This window comes from Fundulus heteroclitus, unplaced genomic scaffold (assembly GCF_011125445.2).
Source record: "Fundulus heteroclitus isolate FHET01 unplaced genomic scaffold, MU-UCD_Fhet_4.1 scaffold_92, whole genome shotgun sequence".
In the NCBI taxonomy this organism is placed as follows: Eukaryota; Metazoa; Chordata; class Actinopteri; order Cyprinodontiformes; family Fundulidae; genus Fundulus; species Fundulus heteroclitus.
In genome coordinates, this window is record NW_023397384.1 from 504615 (window position 1) to 524092 (window position 19478).

At 38.6% G+C, this 19478-nt stretch overlaps 1 protein-coding gene across 1 annotated transcript in view; it reads left to right on the forward strand.

The window, feature by feature from the left end:
• The first annotated feature begins 7458 nt into the window (after positions 1–7458).
• Positions 7459–19478, forward strand: part of pkd1a (polycystic kidney disease 1a) — a 91213-nt gene continuing 79193 nt past the window's right edge. Inside the window, 1 exon segment of the mRNA XM_036134812.1 lies at positions 7459–7900. Within this exon segment, the coding sequence (XP_035990705.1) occupies positions 7620–7900 (281 nt within the window). The 5' untranslated portion in view covers positions 7459–7619.

The window sequence follows — 19478 nt, forward strand, 5'->3', positions numbered from 1 at the left end:
GACTCTGGTTCCTCTCGTCATTCACTCATCATTCTGTGCAATAAAACTCACTTCAAGAACTAGCTCTGTGTGTGCGTGCTGTGTCCGGGTTCATCCAAAGACAAATCATGACAAACATTTTTTCACAGTACTGAAAATACTTATTTTTATTGTTATCTTTGCTCTGATCTAGATCTGAAACAGAGGTTATTTTGATTTCTTTGGCTTTAAATGAACAAAGTCAATATTACTCCAGTCAAACTATAGCTAACTTTATGGATTAGTTAAATGTGTCTCCTTTAAGTCTAGTCTATTATACCTTATTTTGCCCTTATTTTTGTTCAGCGTACATTGGTAAAAAGCAGCTGGACGATACAGACGATACAGATTCAGTTAAACACAACAGAATGACACTTTAATTCTGGGGATTCGTTTTAATTTACATGCTAAATATCTTTGAAAATGTGATTTGATTAAATATAGTACAATCACTCATGCAATGTTTTGCACGAATGTGCAATTGACTTAAAGAAAGAGGAAAGACAAAAATGTTAAAACTCAGAGAGACAGAAATATTTACCTGATTTGGAACATTTTGTACCTCGTTCCACACGTGTTTTGGCTCTACAGTACAAACTTAATACAGTGAACTGATGCCAGGGGGGATGAGAGAGACAGTGATATTACTGTTTGTTTTCTTGGTGCGTAACACCAGATCTCTGCAGTGAGAACCGGCCAAGTCCAACACCCGGGAAACGCCTCAAACACGTGCCACGGGCAGCTTCAGGAAATACTGCAAAGAGAAAGAGAGAAGGGAGCTCTGAAGCCTGCCTTTCAGGTTTGTCACATTTTCAGCGGTCACTGTAGTTTATCTCAACATCTGAGAAGGAAAGGGTAAGGCTTATTCATTCTAGCCAATAAACAATGGAGTTTTGTTGAATGGATCAATTTTGCAATGTTGCTGCAATGGGACCTGGATGCCACTCGTTCCACTTCTACAAGCCTTACACAGTGGATTTAGGATGTTTTTTGGTTTTGTTGTTTATAAGCAGCTTCTATGTGGTTGTACCCACAAGTTAGCTGTTAGATATTTGTTTAGGATTAAAGAAAAAAATATCCCACATCAGTACAGTAGGATGCTTTTAAGGCCTTCTTTCTGTAATAGTCCAAAACGTCAAGCGGTCTTGGGGGCAGTTCTTGCATGAGTGGTGCTCTCGGTGAGCACATCCTTCTTCTGCTCCCCAACCAATCAAAATTCAATTAAATTCAATTTAGTTATATAGCACCAATCAATGATACATGTCATCTCAAGGCACTTTCCAAAGTCAATTTCAGTCAGAATATACAGATTGGTCAGAAAATGTCATATCTGAGGAAACTGAGCAGATTGCATCAAGTCTTGACAAGCAGCATTCACTTCTCCTGAAAGAGCGTAGAGACATAGTGGACAGTCGTCTGCATTGTCCATGGCTTTGCAGCAATCCCTCATACTGAGCATGCATGAAGCAACAGTGGAGAGGAAAACTCCCCTTTAACGGGAAAGAAAAACCTCCAGCAGAATCAGGCTCAGTGTGAACGGTCATCTGCCTCGACCGACTGGGGGATAGAGACACAAAAAGCACAGATTGATCCAGGAATCTTTTCTACGTTAGTAATAGCAGAAGATCTGCCTCCCCTGGATGATGTCACAGCTAACAGAACACCAGACCAGGTGTACCTACTATGAAGAAGAAAAAAATACAGAGAGCAAAAAAGTAAAAGATGAAGTAACAACAAGCAATGCAAATTGTAGAACAGTAGGAGAACTCAGCAGAGTGAGAAAAATATACCCTGATGTCCTCCAGCAACCTAAGCCTAGGTTAATGCTAACTCTTAAATAAATGTAAGAGTTAGCATTTTCTGGACCAAGATAAATGGTAATTGGTCTGTACTTATATAGCGCTTTATCAAGTAAGATGGCCCCAAAGCACTTTACACTACATTCAGTCATTCATGCACACATTCACACGCTGACAGTGGTGAGCTCCATTTATAGCCACAGCTGCAAAAGAAGTGAGGCTGCCATACATCGGGACCACTGGGCTCTCTGACCACTATAGACTGCACATGCATGCAAAGAACATATAAATTATTCAATTCCACCCTGGGCAGCTGCCCAAATGGCCAATATCAAGAAAGCACAATCCTGGTGTTAGCATTAAGACGGGCTCTGACAGGAATACATTGAGAACACACTGTTTTGTCCGTGGAAATTTTCGTGAGTATATTTCATCTATTTTCCCTGTATTTACTTTTTCATGCTTTTATCCCTCATTCCTACACTAGAACATAGAAAGGGCAGTTTTCAAAGACTTTTTTTAAATTTTGTCCCATAGCTGAAACTTCTTAAAGCAAATTAGTAAAACTCTATGAACTGCCTCTCTACTGAGAAAACTCTCCTCTCCATGACAGATGCCCTAAAGGCCTCAAGTTTAATCTTACTTTACCTCTCTACAGGTTTTTAAATTAAGTCCTGTAGGGGTACAACCATCTGTATTCTCTGAGATAGCTATCTAAGACATCGTAAAGCCTTGGAAAGATCAAGATCAAAGCAGAACCTGCTTGACATTTTGAAGCACATTGAAACTGTTTCTGCGACAGTGCCGAGGTGCAAAGTAGTTTGAAAAGTTTGTCAGTAGCCTAATTTGTCTGGAGGACCTCAGTAATGGGAGGAGAAACAACTGATTCCTTTCACCTCTACAAGGTCCAAGGTGAACAGACTAGCCACGGATTATGCGTTCCAATGAGTCTCGATAAAAGATAATAAGAACCCTTAGATGGGCATTAGATATACTTTCAATAAGCCCATATTTCTGTATTATTTATTTTTTGTTCTGATGTACTAGGAGACAAGGTCAAGGAGACTCTTTCAGCTTTTTTCCTCAAGCAAAGTCCTCATGAAATTATTTTGATGTAAATAAATGACATTTCTAAATGAATTTTCTTTCGCTCGCCCTCTGTCTTTTTTGTTGTTGTCGTCTTACTCTTCAATTTGCATCATGCAGGAGGGACATTCACACCTGTGCTTCTAAGCTGTCAGGGATGTAGGGTAGCTTGACAGGTGGGATGAACTAATATAATTGGATGAATAATAGCACAAAAAGTGCTAAGCTACATGGAGAACATGTGTTAAAAGTGTTACAACATGCATTCACTCATCTGTCTGGTGTCCATTGGCATTAAACCATTCAAATTAAGAGGCCCACACACACACACACACACACAGATAAAAAAAAAAACAACAACAAAATGGAATTGGAATGCTGAAAAATCAAAATTCAGACAATTTCATGACAGAACATATGTGATAATTACTGGTTAATTCATAATTTATGGTTACTGTGCCTACACTTTTTTCTGCAATTTTGGAGGGGGTGGCGCCCTTGCGCCTCCTATTGACAAGTCGCCGGTGTTGAAAACATCAGTCTGTCGGTGATTAATCTATAATGTGTTTCACTTAGTGATGGAGTTACCGAAATATGGACTATTCAATAATATTCTAGTTTATTCATTGGGTCTGCATAATCTTGACTCTGTGTGAATCAGAGAAAATCCATTCTAAATTAAAATGTGCGCATTGAGTTCTATTTTTCAAATTGTTATGTTGTTCAACTTAATGTTATGTCTAATGGGCTTAAATATGAATTTTATACTTTGCTACACACTTAAATAATTAAATGGCATCACACTGCTCACTGTAAACCATTCAGAACTATTTTACCCAAGCTCTCTGATTTTAACCCCGTCTAGTAAGAATTTAAAGGAAGCGTGTGTGTAAACGTAAAGAGGGATTTTGCTCAGGCTTGATTAGAGCTATAAGTGAGCAATAAGCTTTAATAGAAATTGCATTTTTCAAGATCCTGAGAATTCAACGGGATCTCAGGATGTTGGACACATATGGGACAGTTGTGGTAAATACAGTGGAGAACATTTCATCATTTCAGCTTGATATCTGAAGATAGGCCCATAAAGTTGTCAAGTTTAACCTTTATATCAATAATAGATAAAGGTAAAATATCTATTTTCTACTGAAACATTAATTAAAATGTTTTGATTTGCTGTGACTTCTCTTCATAAAATAAAAACTGAGCCTTATAACTATGTTTAGAAGTTTTGCTAATAAAAAGAGAGTGAAAAAATAAGATCTAAGGAGGGAAACTTATGTATCAAATGACATTTGATGTCAGGAATAGGGCAGCTGTAGGATATGTGTGTGTGTGTGTGTGTGTGTGTGTGTGTGTGTGTGTGTGTGTGTGTGTGTGTGTGTGTGTGTGTGTGTGTGTGTGGCATATGTTATTTATTAAAAACAGTCCAAAGGAGAGAAAGGTTATTCTGTCCTTCAGGCGAAAAAAAAACTGTTGATTGTAAGAAAATCAAAGGTCAAACTGCACACTGATCTTTCTGTTTTTGGTCCTCTGTGTTTTTTAGCAGGAGACATTATTAGCCAGGCTACATTTTTTTATTTTGGACCATGATTGATAATGTGGTAAAAGTGCACAGTTACACGGTAATGACATCTGCAACGTCTTTAAAGACATCCAGAAATATTACCTTCTCTCACTTAGAAAGACAAGATCTGCCAAGAATTTTAGGCTGCAGATGTCTAAAATGAATTTTGAGAAAAGCTTCATATTTCTATATCCTCTGTACCAGCAGCAGCACCTTGCAAAAGTATCCACACCCTTTTTCAGCTTACAACCACCAACTTCAGTTTATTTTATTGTATTTACTGTGATCATAAATGTGAAATGAAAAAATATGACAGAATTTTCAGATTGTTTTTAAAAATGTATTTTTAAAACTTTAAAATCTTTTCTACCTTCTTAACTCTGGTTCCCCCAAATCCGACTCAGAATTACTTCAGAAGTTGCCTTGTTAGTAGCAGTCAGTTATTGTGAGGCAGAAAACTAACATTGCCCATTACCCTCAATAAACACGATGGTGGCAGCATCACGCTGTGGGGATGCTTTTTTTCAGTAGGTGCAAGGAGGGTAGTGAGAGTTGGTGGGAAGATGGATGAAGCGAATACAAGGAAGTTCTTGAAGGAAACCTGATGGAGGCAGCAAAAGACTGGACAGTCGGGTCACTTCACAACAAGACAAGGTCCCTAAAAGGTGACTTTTTCTATATATATTTGGTTATTCATGTAGGGACTAGTGTTCTACCTTCATACCATAACATAATTCACTTTTTTGTTGTTTTTTGGTCTTGGGTTTGCAGTAACCAGAGGTGGGTTGTCTGAAGCCAAAAAGTGTACTCAAGTAAGAGTGGCACTACTTCAACATATTTTTACTCAAGTAAAAGTAAAAAGTTGTCAGCCAAGAAATTACTCAAGTAAGAGTAAAAAAAGTATTGAGTAAGAATGCTACTCAAGTACTGAGTAACTAATCATAACAGCTGAGGATTTAATATTTAAAGATTATGTAATCTGACAGACAAAAATATAAGGTTATGTGCAAATTCTGGTATTTTAAAGACAAAGGATACACTATAGACACTAAAGACAAAATAAACACTTTTCTAAGATATTTTTTCAACATTAAACTTGAACGCAATACTTACAGCATTTAATGTATATACATTATGTTAGAAAAGTGCAAAGTACTTCAAATGACAATATCTACTGTTTACTGTATGTTCATTTGACCTCCAAATGGCTCAATGAGCTCAGAAGATAGAAAAAAAACATTAATATAACAAAGCATGTGTACAAATAAGAAGTCTCACTTTAAAATAAACACTGGGTTTTTGTCTCTCTGGTGCTTTAATGGTTAAAACAAGCATGTTGTTTATTCATGAATTTACTCACAGTAGGTAGAGTAGCCAGACATTTTATTCAAGTGAGAGTAACGATACTTGAGTAATAATATGACTCAAGTAAAAGTAAAAAGTACAATGCAGTTAAACGACTCCTAAAAGTACATTTTGCTAAAAAGGTTACTCAAGCACACATAACTAAGTAAATGTAACTAGTTACTACCCACCTCTGGTAGTTACATAACAACAAACAATATTATACAAAGTTTAATGTATATAAAACCAAATAAAAACATAAAAGCTGTTAAGACCCAACACTATATTAAAACAAAAGATAAAACCATCAAATTAAATTAAGAAAAAAATGTAATTATGCTAATTATGAAATCTGAGGTTAGATCACACATAGTTCAGTTTTAGATCCCCCATTAGGAGTTTTCTCATGTGAACTGCAAGTACGGAGAAGGTTGCTTGTCCCAGAAAGGTTTTCCTTAAAGTTACCTCAGAGTTCCCACTGGATGCGCCGAGAGGTTCTAAGAAGAACCAGACAGGCCACTGAGCACAAGAGGAGCTTTACTATTGTAAGGCAAGAGCGTCCATAGTGTGGCCAGTGGGCCATTTGCAGCTCTCTAAATTAGAGCCCCATGGCCACAACTCAAATTTGGCTTGCCAGCACAGGAAATGGAGGCAGATATTAACAAGTGAATTAAAATCTTATGCTTCACTGGAGGCAGGACCAAAAACATACAGCGACCTTCACTCAAAAACGAATTAAACTTGGCTAAACACAGCAAGCGTTTTCAGACAAAGAGTGACTCGTCTTCCAATCTTAATTCTGAGAATAGACGTGGAGGTGGCACTGCACATCCCTTCTCCACCACCACAATCAGACTGCTTTTTTTTTCATTTCAATAAGATAGGATGATTGTTGAGCTAGAGAAAATGCGAGAGCGGCGGGGTGAATGTGGCTGCAGCGCTTTGAGCGGTCAGTATGACTAGAATAGCACAAAATAACATTTTAGCATTTATTAAAAATTCAAATTTATGAGGTCCAGGAGTATTTTCTAACTTGATGGTTTTGACCCATGTATCAAAACCTTAAACACCAGACAAGAAATCATTAAAGAAATCATTAAAGAAAAAAGCTTAAGAACCTTTAAAAGATATGTTAGAATTTGGTTGAACTGGATTCTATTTGAGGCTTTCAGGGGGGGAAAGGGGACTGAATACAAACGCACACCACACTTTTCAGATTTCCTGTCTCTCTACCTCAGAAATCATGACAGGTTTGTGGTTGTAATGAGACAAGCTGATGAAGGTTCTGCTAGGCATAGAAACATGTGGAAGTAAAGGGTAATGCGCATATAATAGCCTATAATGTGCTTTAAATGTTTTCTAAAACAAATGGTCCCGTGTAAAGTAAATCCGTTCCTCCTTTCTTCTCCCATCTGTCGCTGCTCCGTCTGAGGACAGCAAGGTCTCTCAGCGGTGGCCCTGGGAACTGCACGGAGTGGAAAGAGGAGGAGAGAGGAAGTTCTCCCAAACTTTTTTTTTTCTCTCTCTCCCTGAAAGGACTCTGGAGACGTTCCGTTAGATTTCCAGAGGAGGGGGTTCGATCAAGAAAAACGCACAGCTCTATACGCGGAGACTAAAGCGGACTAAGACGTCAAAAGTTGATCCCTCCTTTTTATTTTCCTCCCCCGTTTCTGTCGCTTTACCCTTGGGAAGCCGTGAGGAAAGGTGGGGGACACGCGTGTGTTCGCCTTTCTGTTTTCTGCGTTTTTGTTTCTTCCCAGCCTGAGGGGGACCAAGCACCATCAGAGGCGATGAGATGTGAGTGAGCTATGCCTTGTGGAAATGGACAGACTTTATCCAAGCGAGAACATGGCGTGTGCGTCCCGAGGTTCAGCCTCTTCCCCGGTCTGCTTGTGGCGCTCTGCTGTCTGGAGGTGTGGGGCTCCGGGCCGCGCGGAGTCCACGGCGGCGGCGCCAGCTGCAGCCCCTGTCCCGTTAACTGCAGCTGTGCGCCGGCGGGGCCCCAGCGGCCCTGCGTCGTTAACTGCTCCAACATCGGGCTGGAAAAGGCCCCGGCGGCTGCTGAGTTTCCGCTCACCGTCAACGTGCTGTGAGTACGCAGGATTTAAAAAAAGAAAAGTTGTGCGTTTCATAAATATAATTGGCTATCCCAGAGGCGGCCCGAGGAAGAAGCAATCAAAGATGCTGCATTGGGTCACCCCCCCCCCCCCCCCCCCTCCAGCACCACATCCTTAGAGTGCTTGACCTCTCGCACAATAGGCCTAAAATGTTGAAGTTTTGTTTCAAGAAGTATCAAAAACTATTAAAAGTTCTTAAAAGAGCTTAAATACGCTGTTTGGTATCATTCGGAGGAAGATATTAAACGTTTAATAACGATAAACAACATTTTGTATCATTCATTTCGCATATTAGAATACAAATATCCTTTATTAATGGACGATGTAAATAAAAAATTTTTTAATAAGAACTACCTCCGTACTGGCTCTAATGGGTCTGTTTGTATTCTGGGCTCAGAGTGAGATTCTTATGGTATGAACATAACCCTGAGTAGAAAGAAAATACCCTGCTAAGATTTATTTTACGGCCTAATTTCTATTCATTAAAGTTTTGTTTTGTTTTTACTTATCTTACCTTATCAAGGGTGACTTTGTTTACACACCGTTACTGTCGGAGCATTTCCGCAACCGAAAATGTTTTCAAACAACCAGAGTTGTTTGAAAGTGAGAGGAAAGTTCAGTAGCCATCTTTCAGCCAACTGACTGGCAGTGCGCAACAAGTTGGAGCGCTGTATTACTTCATGCCTCATACAGCTGGAAGAAACTCGTGACACTTTATCTGGCATCTCATTAACACGCCTTGAAGCTTTACAACGTATAGAGGTTTTAGGTTTCACAATTTGTTTTCTGTCATTTATTTTATAAAAAATGCAAACTGGAATTGGGGCCCAAAATCAGAATTCAGCCTTGTAACCCCATACAATTGTGGGCCAACTGGAGGTCATCCATTTAGTTTAACCAAGTTTTACCAGTTGAAGTAATTTCATACATAAATCTTTTTTTGTTTATTTAAAATACTTCACAACAGCAAAAATTATAATAGCGGAGTTTAAACTCTGATCTGGGAAAGCTTTGAGGCTAAAACTTCCTTTTCTTTATTGTTTGTTTTGCAACAGATTCATAATTATTAGTTTATCATTTTCAAATTCTATCACCTTCTTGTTGAAGACATTAATCTGACTGATATCAATATCAAGTTTGTTCTAAATCCACTTTAGTCCCTGTCAATTTTGAGAACATTTACATTTTTTTAATTACTAAAATTTGCTTGGCCATTATTTAAACACAATGGTAACTTCTTTAATTAAAATGCTTTTTTTATGCCTTTGCAGCCTTTTTAAGATATTCTGTCACTCTATATCAGATTCTGTGTATATATACCATCTTTGCATTTACTGAGTCATTTTTAATACGACATTATCATGTTTTTCACCATTAGACTCCAATAACCGTCAAAATAACTACCATATAAAGACAATTAGTTGCAGCATCAGACATGACGACCCTGATATGTACGCTTTTGGAATGAATGCTAACTTTATTGCTTGCATCCCCCCCCCCCCAAAAGGAACCTGGGATGTACCAGAATAACAAACATGGATCTCTTCACAAGAATATTAAATATAGAAAGTTTTAGGTTTGCTCATCGGGGATCCTCTGATACGAGTTTCCAAAGATCAAACTGCGGATGACTCTGTGTGTGTGTGTGTGTGTGTGTGTGTGTGTGTGTGTGGGTGGGTGGGTGGGTGGTTGTTTTAGTATGTGATGCGTCATATGTGTAATATGTGAAGTCTTTGTGTGCGGTTTGTGTGTAAGCGGTCACCAAAATCTTAAAGCTGGTGTTTGCGGTGTGGATCCGTCCTCAGTCTCTGGTCCGGTCAGTGAGAGAACATTATGTTCTGTGCTGCTGGACGCCATATGTTATCCATTATTTATTTTCACTCTGTCTATAGTCTTTATTTAACCTAAAATCTCAACTCACTGTAGCATATATGTAACCACTGCTTTTTATTTAGGGCCTTGTATATCTCGGGGACATCGCTAAAAAAAGCTGTAATATAAAGATGAGGGTTTTCTGGAGGGGCCGTGCAGCAAATGAAACCCTGCTTTTTCTTAAGAATGCATTTTTGGCTCATTTAAATGTAAATATCTTTCTTTAATGTAATATAATATTAATTGACATCAATTGCAAAAGAGACGAGAAGTGGCTTGTTAAGTCTTGCATTAATTACAGACAGATCCTTGTGACGTTCGGCATACAATAACTGAAGGTAACATGTCAAACTTTACTGGGGTGTTAATTATCAGTTTGCAGCTTGTTGCTGTAGGTGACTGACTGTGAACACTGAAGTCATTGCTAATTAGGCCTCTGGGTCTTATTTCAGGAAGAAGACATTGAAAGTCTTACCCTGAAGTAGGCTCTTGGCAAGAATACATATGTAGCGATGTGTTACCTATTCACCTATGATTATAAATATTTAAAAGGACCGTTCTGACTTGTCTGGATTAGAGCCATCTTTAGGAGCAGAGACGGTAAAAGTCTTATAAAGTCTGTTCGGTAAAACCTGGACCTTGTTTTCAGTCTCTTAGCCTTTTTTTCTGTTTTCCAATTACTCAGTTTTATTATACATTCTAAGAGGTGCGTTCACACGTAATACATGTTACATTATTAAATATACTTCATACAAAAAGCAAGGGCATGGGTGTTTGATCTGGTTTCTCTCTTTTGAATCAATGCATCTATGCAATAAAGTGTATTACATTGGAATGTTATAGTTCCCCTTGAACGGTGCCACATTGTAAGGAAAACGCATTAGTGGGTTCAGCAGCAGAGCAGAATGTTGAATGTGTTGGTTGCACTGATTAAAAAAGGGGACAAATCCTCCAGCAGTGTTTGGTGGATGCAGTGTGATGCTGTGGGGCAGCACCTCCCTCAGTGGAAAAACTTTGTTGTCATCACAGGAGGGATTTCTCCGTGCCGAGCGATATCAAGATGAGACCCTGCAGCCAGAGGCGATCCCATACCTCCGTAGTCTGGGACCAAACTCTGGGACCGATCTTCCAAGATGCCAATGCTGAGTGGGGTTCATCAGAGACTACCTCTAGATTTTGGGCGTATAGATGTGGCCCTGGCCTCAACCACACAGAGTACTTGTGGATTTGTTGTTCTTACCAGAGTCCCGCAGTAGTGTGTGACCAGGCTGGTGACCAGCATGTGGAGCCAGGTTGTTGTGGCTGTTGTACGGTTCTACCAAACACCACTGAGTTCTCTGTTACACGAATAAATTGGTACATTGCTAGTATGTTTTTCTTTCTTCAAACTATAATTGTCCAAATCAATAAAAGACACCAAAAACTAGGGTTTGAATAAGCAGTTTGGTGTTGGCTGAGAGGACCTGGCAAGTTTTTCATGGGTGCAACCCAACATACTCATCCAGCAGCTTAACTCACTAAGCATTTTCTTTACAAATGTGGCACCATTTAAAGAGGAATAAACAGACTTTCCTGCAGTATGAGATTTGTTGCAAAGAAGCGTTTTTAGAACAATGAAATAGTCAAACAAACACACATTTCCCTACCATTTGTGCCAAGTTTAGAGTTTAATGTCATTTGAGCAGATGTTTCTGCTGAACACTCATGCAGTGTTCGCAATCAGGCAGAGGACAGACAGAAAAAGCTTGCAAAAACCCTTGGATTTCAACCATACAATCACGAGCAGCCAATAGAAGATTGATCGTTTCTGCTCTGTTTAGTGCTTATGGAGGTTAAGGGAAGCGTTGATGCATGATAGGGTCCACGATTGAGAAAATCGGGCAGCACTTTCCTTTAAGCATAGAAAACACACTGTTAATGATAAGACCACGGGAAAAGCGGGGTAAGAGCAGTCATCTGGCGGTTGGGAGGTTTTCACCAGATTTAAATGCCGGGAAAAGACCACAATTCTTGGGTTTCATATGATTTTGCATTTTCTGTTGAATTTTGTGTTTTGTATGCTCCTCTGATTGGCTTCTTTGGTTTTCCTATATTGAGGGGTTTTGTTTGCTCTGCCATCCGATTCCCTCAGTTCTCTCCGGTTTCTCCTCCTATCAGCAGTGCTCAGAACACCTGTCACTCATCCAGCAGTCACACATTACTTCTCTTATTGTTTGTCTGTTTGCACCCTGTTTCCTGCAAGGTTCTTGTTGCCTGTTTTCTCTCGGGTTTCTTCATTTTTGGGATTTTAGGATCTGTATTCAAGTTTCTAATGCCATTGAAACCTGTTTCCTCTGTTGCCTTCATTTGGGTTCTCCAAACCTCCAATATACAGCAGGTTGTTTTTTGTATTCGCTGTAAGAAAGTTTGTTTACAATTCAGACTTTCTAAATCTGCTGCTTATCATACTGGTGTTGAAAGCTTAATTTTGTATCTCCGCGTTTCTACTTGTAACATTCTTTTCCAAATGGTCGGGAACTGTCAGTCAAATGCACCTTTTTTCTCTAGTTTATGTCTAGAATTACCAGGATGTTTTTATATTAATATTTTGTAGAAAAACCTTTCAATCTATTCCTTTTCAAACGGATCCATCCTGCTTATTATTTAATATTCACACAATGTTAAGAATTAATTGATTGGAGTTAGACACATTGCAGGTATGCACTCCAGCTCTGACTCACAGGATTTAACAGAGGATTAATTATTTAACCATCATTTAAAATGAGCAATGCTTAATTAAATACTGACGGCACCGATAGTTATAATTTTCTTCTGGAAAAAGCCTGTTAAGGTCCCCACATGGTGCTGGCTATAAAGATATAGACATTGACAGGTGGGCATTAATGTCTTTAATTGAAAGCTTATTACTTATTTACAAACTTCTGACTACAAACCTTTCACATATTATGTAAGTCTTTTAAAAATATAAAAATAGTCTAGTTGTTAAACTTTCCAATGCCAGTTGGTTTGCATATTGAAATTAAGAACAGAATGAAAAACAAAAGATTTTTTAAGCTTTTTACAAGGGACCATTAGATTTTACACTGGGGGACATAATCTAGGATTTTAACATGAAGCAGATTTGTAAATTGAACTTTAGATTTTAAATATTTTTTGCAACATTGCTACTGTTACATTTTGTTGCATTTAGTTTTAACTTTTAGTCATAGAAATAAGCTGGACCAAACCCAACTTGGAAAATTCAAGAAAACTGCAGGTGCATCTTTAGAGCCATAAGCAAATTTTCATTATTTTAGATATAAATAACTAGAAAATTATTTTTTGAAGAATTACATGTATCTTTTTAGATGGCCCATGGTATGATATCATACACCATCTCTGTGCTCCAGTCTCTTGTTTACATAGCCGGGCTGGCCGTACATGCATGCACGTGCGCAAGCATACATGTACGTGCATGTGAACGGCTGCCTCCGTGCCCATTAAAATGCCACCGCCAGAAGGCAGAGAGCACGCCCAGCGGATCAAAACATTCTCTTGCTAATAGCATTAGCATGAAAGGTGATGCTGTTTTGCTGTGGATTTATCCTTTGCAAATATGCGCATATGAGGTGACGGGTGAGAATGGGTGGGGAAATGGGTGCAGCTGGAGCGGAAGTAGAGAGAGGCGTGGTTTGATACACATCTTGTTTTGGTTTACAGACAGTGCTCATGGTAGCCTGGTCATTAAGATAAACAATCACTTACATCCACAAAAATTTCACAATCGGATTAAAGTGTATTCGGATAAAATAATTGGATCTCGGCACACAATCAATTAATCCGATCATAATATGCATGTATATGCACCTGACTTTATTCAGAACAGAACCACTCTGACATGCACAGTTAACAAATTCCCCTAAAAAAAACACAGAAGAAGTACTTCCGACTTTGCTGAACTACAGAAATCAGTGAACAAAGTAGTATTATGTGAGTTTGTTTGTCTCCCGAGCGCCCTGGGTGGAATTGCACAATGTTCTGATTATGGTTGAAACGTTACTGAGAAAGCAACAATTTTGATCTCTTTTTAATGTTTAGGTTGTTTCGGAAGCTCCAACACTTTTGATTTTAATTAGGGTGCATATGCGAACTCGGGTCAGTTTGCCACATTCGGAATAACTTGAGCCTGACAAGCGTTTATGTCCACATTGATCAGATTATCAATCGGCATAAACCACCTCTCTCATTCGGATTAAGATTTCATTCCGATTGAGCTTTATCCGATCATAATATTCTGATTGGCTTATTTACATGACGCTTCTTTATTCTGATTGGCCCTTTATTCCGTTTACTTTTGTCCATGTAAACGTAGCTAATGAGCTGATTTTGATGTTTTCTAACATCTACTTTACATTGTGCTGGTTAAGGTACATCAAATTCTTAATATTGTACAGTTTTAAAACCATTTAAATTTGTTGTCCTACCATTCATGCAGTTTAAAACTCCTAATGAGATTCCAGAGGAAGTGCTGGTATGACTGTAGTTTGCTGGTGAAGATTCTCAGTCATCCAGGTCATGGTCATTCCAAAAAAACTTTTTGAATTGAGAAAGCTTCCGGGAGAGGAAGCGAAACGTCTTCAACTACGGAAAACAAGTCCAGTTGCTTTGTTTTTTACCTTTTTTTGGAATGACTGTAGTTTGTTATACGGAGGATAGAATCACAGCAGCGTTCAACCTCGCTTGCTGGGATTCACTGCCCCAGTGAGCTCAGTTTTTTTCTCAAGCGCTGCTCAACTGCGAGCCACCAGAATTGACACTCCTTGACTCCTTCATAGGTGTCAAAACGTTTTCAGAAAGAACTAAGCAAAAGTCTGGTTGCCTCCGATTTACGCCTGTTTACTGTTGCGATGTGCACAGGCACATGCCTTTTAAACAAGTGACTGCAGACTCAACCTGAATACACTGACTGATAACCTATGTGTTTTTCCATAAAGAGCACCACCACATTGTGCAGGTGTTTAAATATTATTTTTTTAAATTTGTGTCTGAAAATAAACATGGATCGACTGCATATAAAATATTAATCCTACACCATTATACCACCACCAGCAGCAACAGAAGCCTTAATTGTTCATACAAGGCAGGGCATATCCTAGCTTTCATGTTTTTACACCAAATGTTGACCTGCAATCTGAATTGTTTACCTGAAATCCAGAAAAATCAGACCAGGCAAGATTGTTGAGCATGTGGGAATTGTACCTAATGTTTTCCGTTTTTAACTGCAGGAGTGGCCTTCTTTGTGCTGTTCTGCAGCCTAAATGCTTTTAAGGTGTCATGTGATATGTGTAACAAAATGGCTTTCTCCATACCTTGGTTGTAAAAAAAATATTTGAGCTACTGTTGTCTTACCACTGTGATGGACTGGCGGCTGGTCCAGGGTGTACCCCGCCTTTAGCCCAGTGACCGCACCAGTACCCAGAACCCCCACCACCCGTACCCCACCCACCCACATTTTATCTGTGCTTGTATTCCAATAAAGGCAGCACTAGATCTTGTCTTTGCACTAAAAGCTTCCATCTTCTCCGGCTGTGCCTCTATCCGGCCCCAAACGTAAACACTGTTGATACACCCTCTGTTAAAGAGAAAAAAATAAATCCAGTGGCAGTGGAGTAGCATAACATTCTGCCGAAAAATGTTGGGAGCGAAAAAAAAGGCATTCGTGCTCCACACCAGCCCATCTGCTCCAACCTACACACATAATAAAATCCCATAACACTTCTTATGGAGGATTTTGGAGCTCTGAAGTCATTTCTGGGAAATGGTAGTGAAAGGAAACCTCTTCACTGTTGTTTTTTTTTAAAGGGCCTTTTTTTCATATGCAGATAGCTTCATGGCGGCTTTGCTCAATACAGCTTTTATCTTGAGGGAGAAGAGTTTAATCTGACAAGAGTTATGGTGTGTGTGTGTTTTTTAGTAGCTTTATTAGCTTTTATTAGCTTAGTTTTGTTATCGTATTGTGCAGCAAAGTTGCTTAGTCTCATTGAATCCTAGAGTCTGCTTAACATATAACGGCCCAGTTAGATACAAATTTGTGGTGTTTCCATGGCGGCAGGATGCACATACACGGAGATGCACCGCTGCTATGGTGGCATGCGTTCAAACGCAGCCCATTTACTAGGTATCGTTTGTGTTAGCAGGTGACGATACAGCTGTGGAGCACAGGAGGCTAAGCGAAAAAATGTCCTCGCTTTCATTCTTCACTCCCTATACGCCGTTGTTTCCTCATGCACAGGTGGTTACTGTCCTAACAGCCTCCTACACTGATCTCCACAGACAGAGATCAAGTGGGAAAGACTGGACGTGCTGACAATACGCAGGGGACAATTTGTTTGGTTTCCATGGCAAAAGTAACCAATGAGATCACTCGCAGACGTCCAGACATTCCAGCTGGTTTTAAAGGAGAATGCGAGGCAAGAGACGAGACAGACATCGGTTGCCTCTCAGGGTCTGCTTCCCCGTTTGTGTCCATTTATACCTATGCTAGGTAAAAAAGTTGTGTTTGTCCATTTTTCACTCAGCTAGATTCATTCAAACTGAATGGATCATTGTGAATGAATCATGCTCAAAAAAAGAAAACAGAAGGTTACAAGTTTTTAGTATTTATTGGTCATTTTTAATAAAAACCGAGCTAAAAGTATGATTTTACATGTTTTTTTGTGTTATATAGAGCTGGCCAACATCTAAATGCTTACTCTCTGCTCTGTTGATTATTTCCTAATCTGATATGCACCTGAGTAAGCTCTTAAACAGTGCATTCAGAATATAGTTATAGTTTTCCCAGCCTCTGAAAAAAAAGGAATCTGCCAGAAAGAAATAGTTTGAAGACTAAAGAATGACAAAAGCTATCCTTTATGGTCCCTATTCTAACCCTACTTCAAAACGAATTCATTTACATAAACTTTATTGTATGTGATCAACGCACAGAGACAATATTTGGTTTTAGGACCTAATTATAAAAAAACAAGGATATATCCTTTTTTGCTGCACGATGTCTAATCATTGATGCTACTGGTTTCTGTAAAGTGGATTTAATGGATGTTTTCCCCCTGTGAGATGAACCTCACTAGAACATCAGCTACTGAACCATTTCTCCCCCAGGGTAAGGTTTTTTTCCCCTTTGTCATACTTGAATAATGCTTTAGCAAAATAAAATAGCAAATATAGATATTTACAAAAGACTTAGTAATAAGTACAAAAATAAAATTTCCATGAATAATAATCTGGCACAATATTAATAGAAGTATAATAACAACAATAATAATAATAATATGTTTAAAAAATTAAAAAGCAAAACAATCATTTACATTTATCAACATAAAATATTTTACAAAACGTTGTGGGTTTGGTTTGATAAAAATAAATCAAATAAATCACATTCAAATAAATGTAGTTTGAATATTAGCTAAACATTACCATCAGATATTTCTCCATTAGGTCTTTTTATGCACAGTAAATGCAATAAATGTGGGTTTTTATGACTTGATATTAGTGTTACTATGATCAATTGCTCTGGGATCAAACCGGGCATATTTTACCTTCACCGGTTCTGACCAGTGATCAACTGCAATAAAATGCAAGTTCCTGCTTTTTTCTGTCTATAAAAACGAAACTTACACAAATACGTTTGCATGTGTTATGGCTCATCTGCCAGAATAACAACAGGCAGGTCAGACCTCCAAGAGAAAATGAAATTGATACAAGCCATAAAAAGACTGTTTATTGCATCTCTACCTGAAGATTTAAGCATCACTTTGAATGTTGATGTCATGGGGAATTTTTACAGGGGGATTGTTCGATGTTTTTCATTCCCAAAGTAAGCATGATGGTGGAATCAGTGCTTTCAGTGCAGTTTGAAGCATTCCTTTTTGACTGCTACTCTCGTTTATCTCTGCTTTTCACAGCAAAGAAGGGCTGTTTGACGTCACTGAAAAAATTGAGCTTTTTTCTTAGGCACAAAAGAAAAAAGTGTTTTTCTACTAAGGGTGAGGGTAAATGTTTGTGTATTTCAGTTGATAGATTCATGCTTTGTCGTGTGATTTTTCTACCAAATTCTTTGTCTCAATACACATGCCACTTTCTAAACTTTGCTTTTTAAAAAAAGCAGCCCTCTGAGTTTGAGTAGTTTTTTTACATCTTTGGGCCAAGTCTGCCTGGACTTATTACCTTTTCCATACAAACTGTCTACTATTACGTCTATTACATTTATTGCACTCAGAGTCCAACTCATCTAAAAAAAAAAAAAAAAAAAGAAAGTTTAAAAACCCTGAAAGATATAGCCTTTTTCATCATTTGTATTTGCTCTCCTATTTTAAAGGCAATTTAAAGCATAAAGTAATGATTATTGGTTTTTCTGCAGTCTGCCAGTCAGGTTTGAATCTTTCTGTGCGTCCTCTTGAGTTAAGTCATTAAATGAAACACACTTGGTCTATTCTGTGAGCTCTCATCACACATCCTGGCTGCTAACCAACTGTTTCTGTTGCCTTTAATGAAAGATGTTTAGTATGAGTTGATTATCTTAAAGTGCCTGCTGCCAACGCATGCAGGGGAACTAATGGCTTCATGATGTTGGCTACTTTGTGGGATTTCTTTTATTCAACCTGCATGATAGGTTTAGTTTTTTTGCAATAATCAAATGCTGTTGATGTACTGGCCTGAGGAAAATAACTGGAATTTTAGTTGCAAAAAGGGAAATCGGCTTTTTTATCTGAAAAAAACCTTTGAACGTTTTAGATAGAGTAATCTTGTCAGCTACCTAAAAAGCATATAATTAGATGAATTAAAACTTAAAGATGAAACATTTTACTTTCAGTAGACGTTCATCTCTGCTGTTTCCTTTTGGTAAATAATGACATTATCCAGACTGCAGGAATTGCCAGTGCATGACCTTGTAGGTGTGTATTTGTGCATGATTTGAATCCTGTTTCTGGAGTCTGCACACACTCAGTGCAGAGATTCAGACATCCCAGAATAACACCCTGCACAGCGTGCACCAAATGGTAATAAGAGGTTTTCAGGGTAGAAACGGAGAATATGTCAAACCTTTGAGCTCAGAGAAACAGGCGAGCCAAATGTTTAATGAAATACAAATTGACTGTGCATTTCTTTTTCCTTCTGTGTCATAATTTGTATTTGCTGCAAAACAAAACAAAAGAAAACGTGTTTTATTCAGAAACAGTAAATGAAGAGATTCCCCTACACACAGACATTTTTATGCAACGTGGTTAAAATTAAAAGACTACAAAAAAAATAATAAAAAAAAATACAACCACAACACTAAGGAAATACTGCATATGCTTCTCATTTTTAACCACCCTCTGGATCTGGATGTTGATCTGCAGGCAGGAAGTCACTGCAGGGCCAGCTTAGCTGTAGTTTGGCCCCGTGAACCTGAAATGGATCGAAAAAGCAGGGACAGCAGAGTGCAACGTGAACAGGTATGAAAAAGAAGTGTGGCAGTCTGAGAGCTGAGCTGAGACTTTCTTCATCCTCACCAAAGATTGTTCAGCATTCACATCCACTGTCAAGGTCGCTGAAGCGCTCCTCGTCTGTGATGGGAGGCTTACTTAACTCCAGGCTTTCTGTTGTTTGTTTGTTGCAGCAGTTTATGTAAAGCCTTGAGTCTTTAAATTGCTTCTTTGA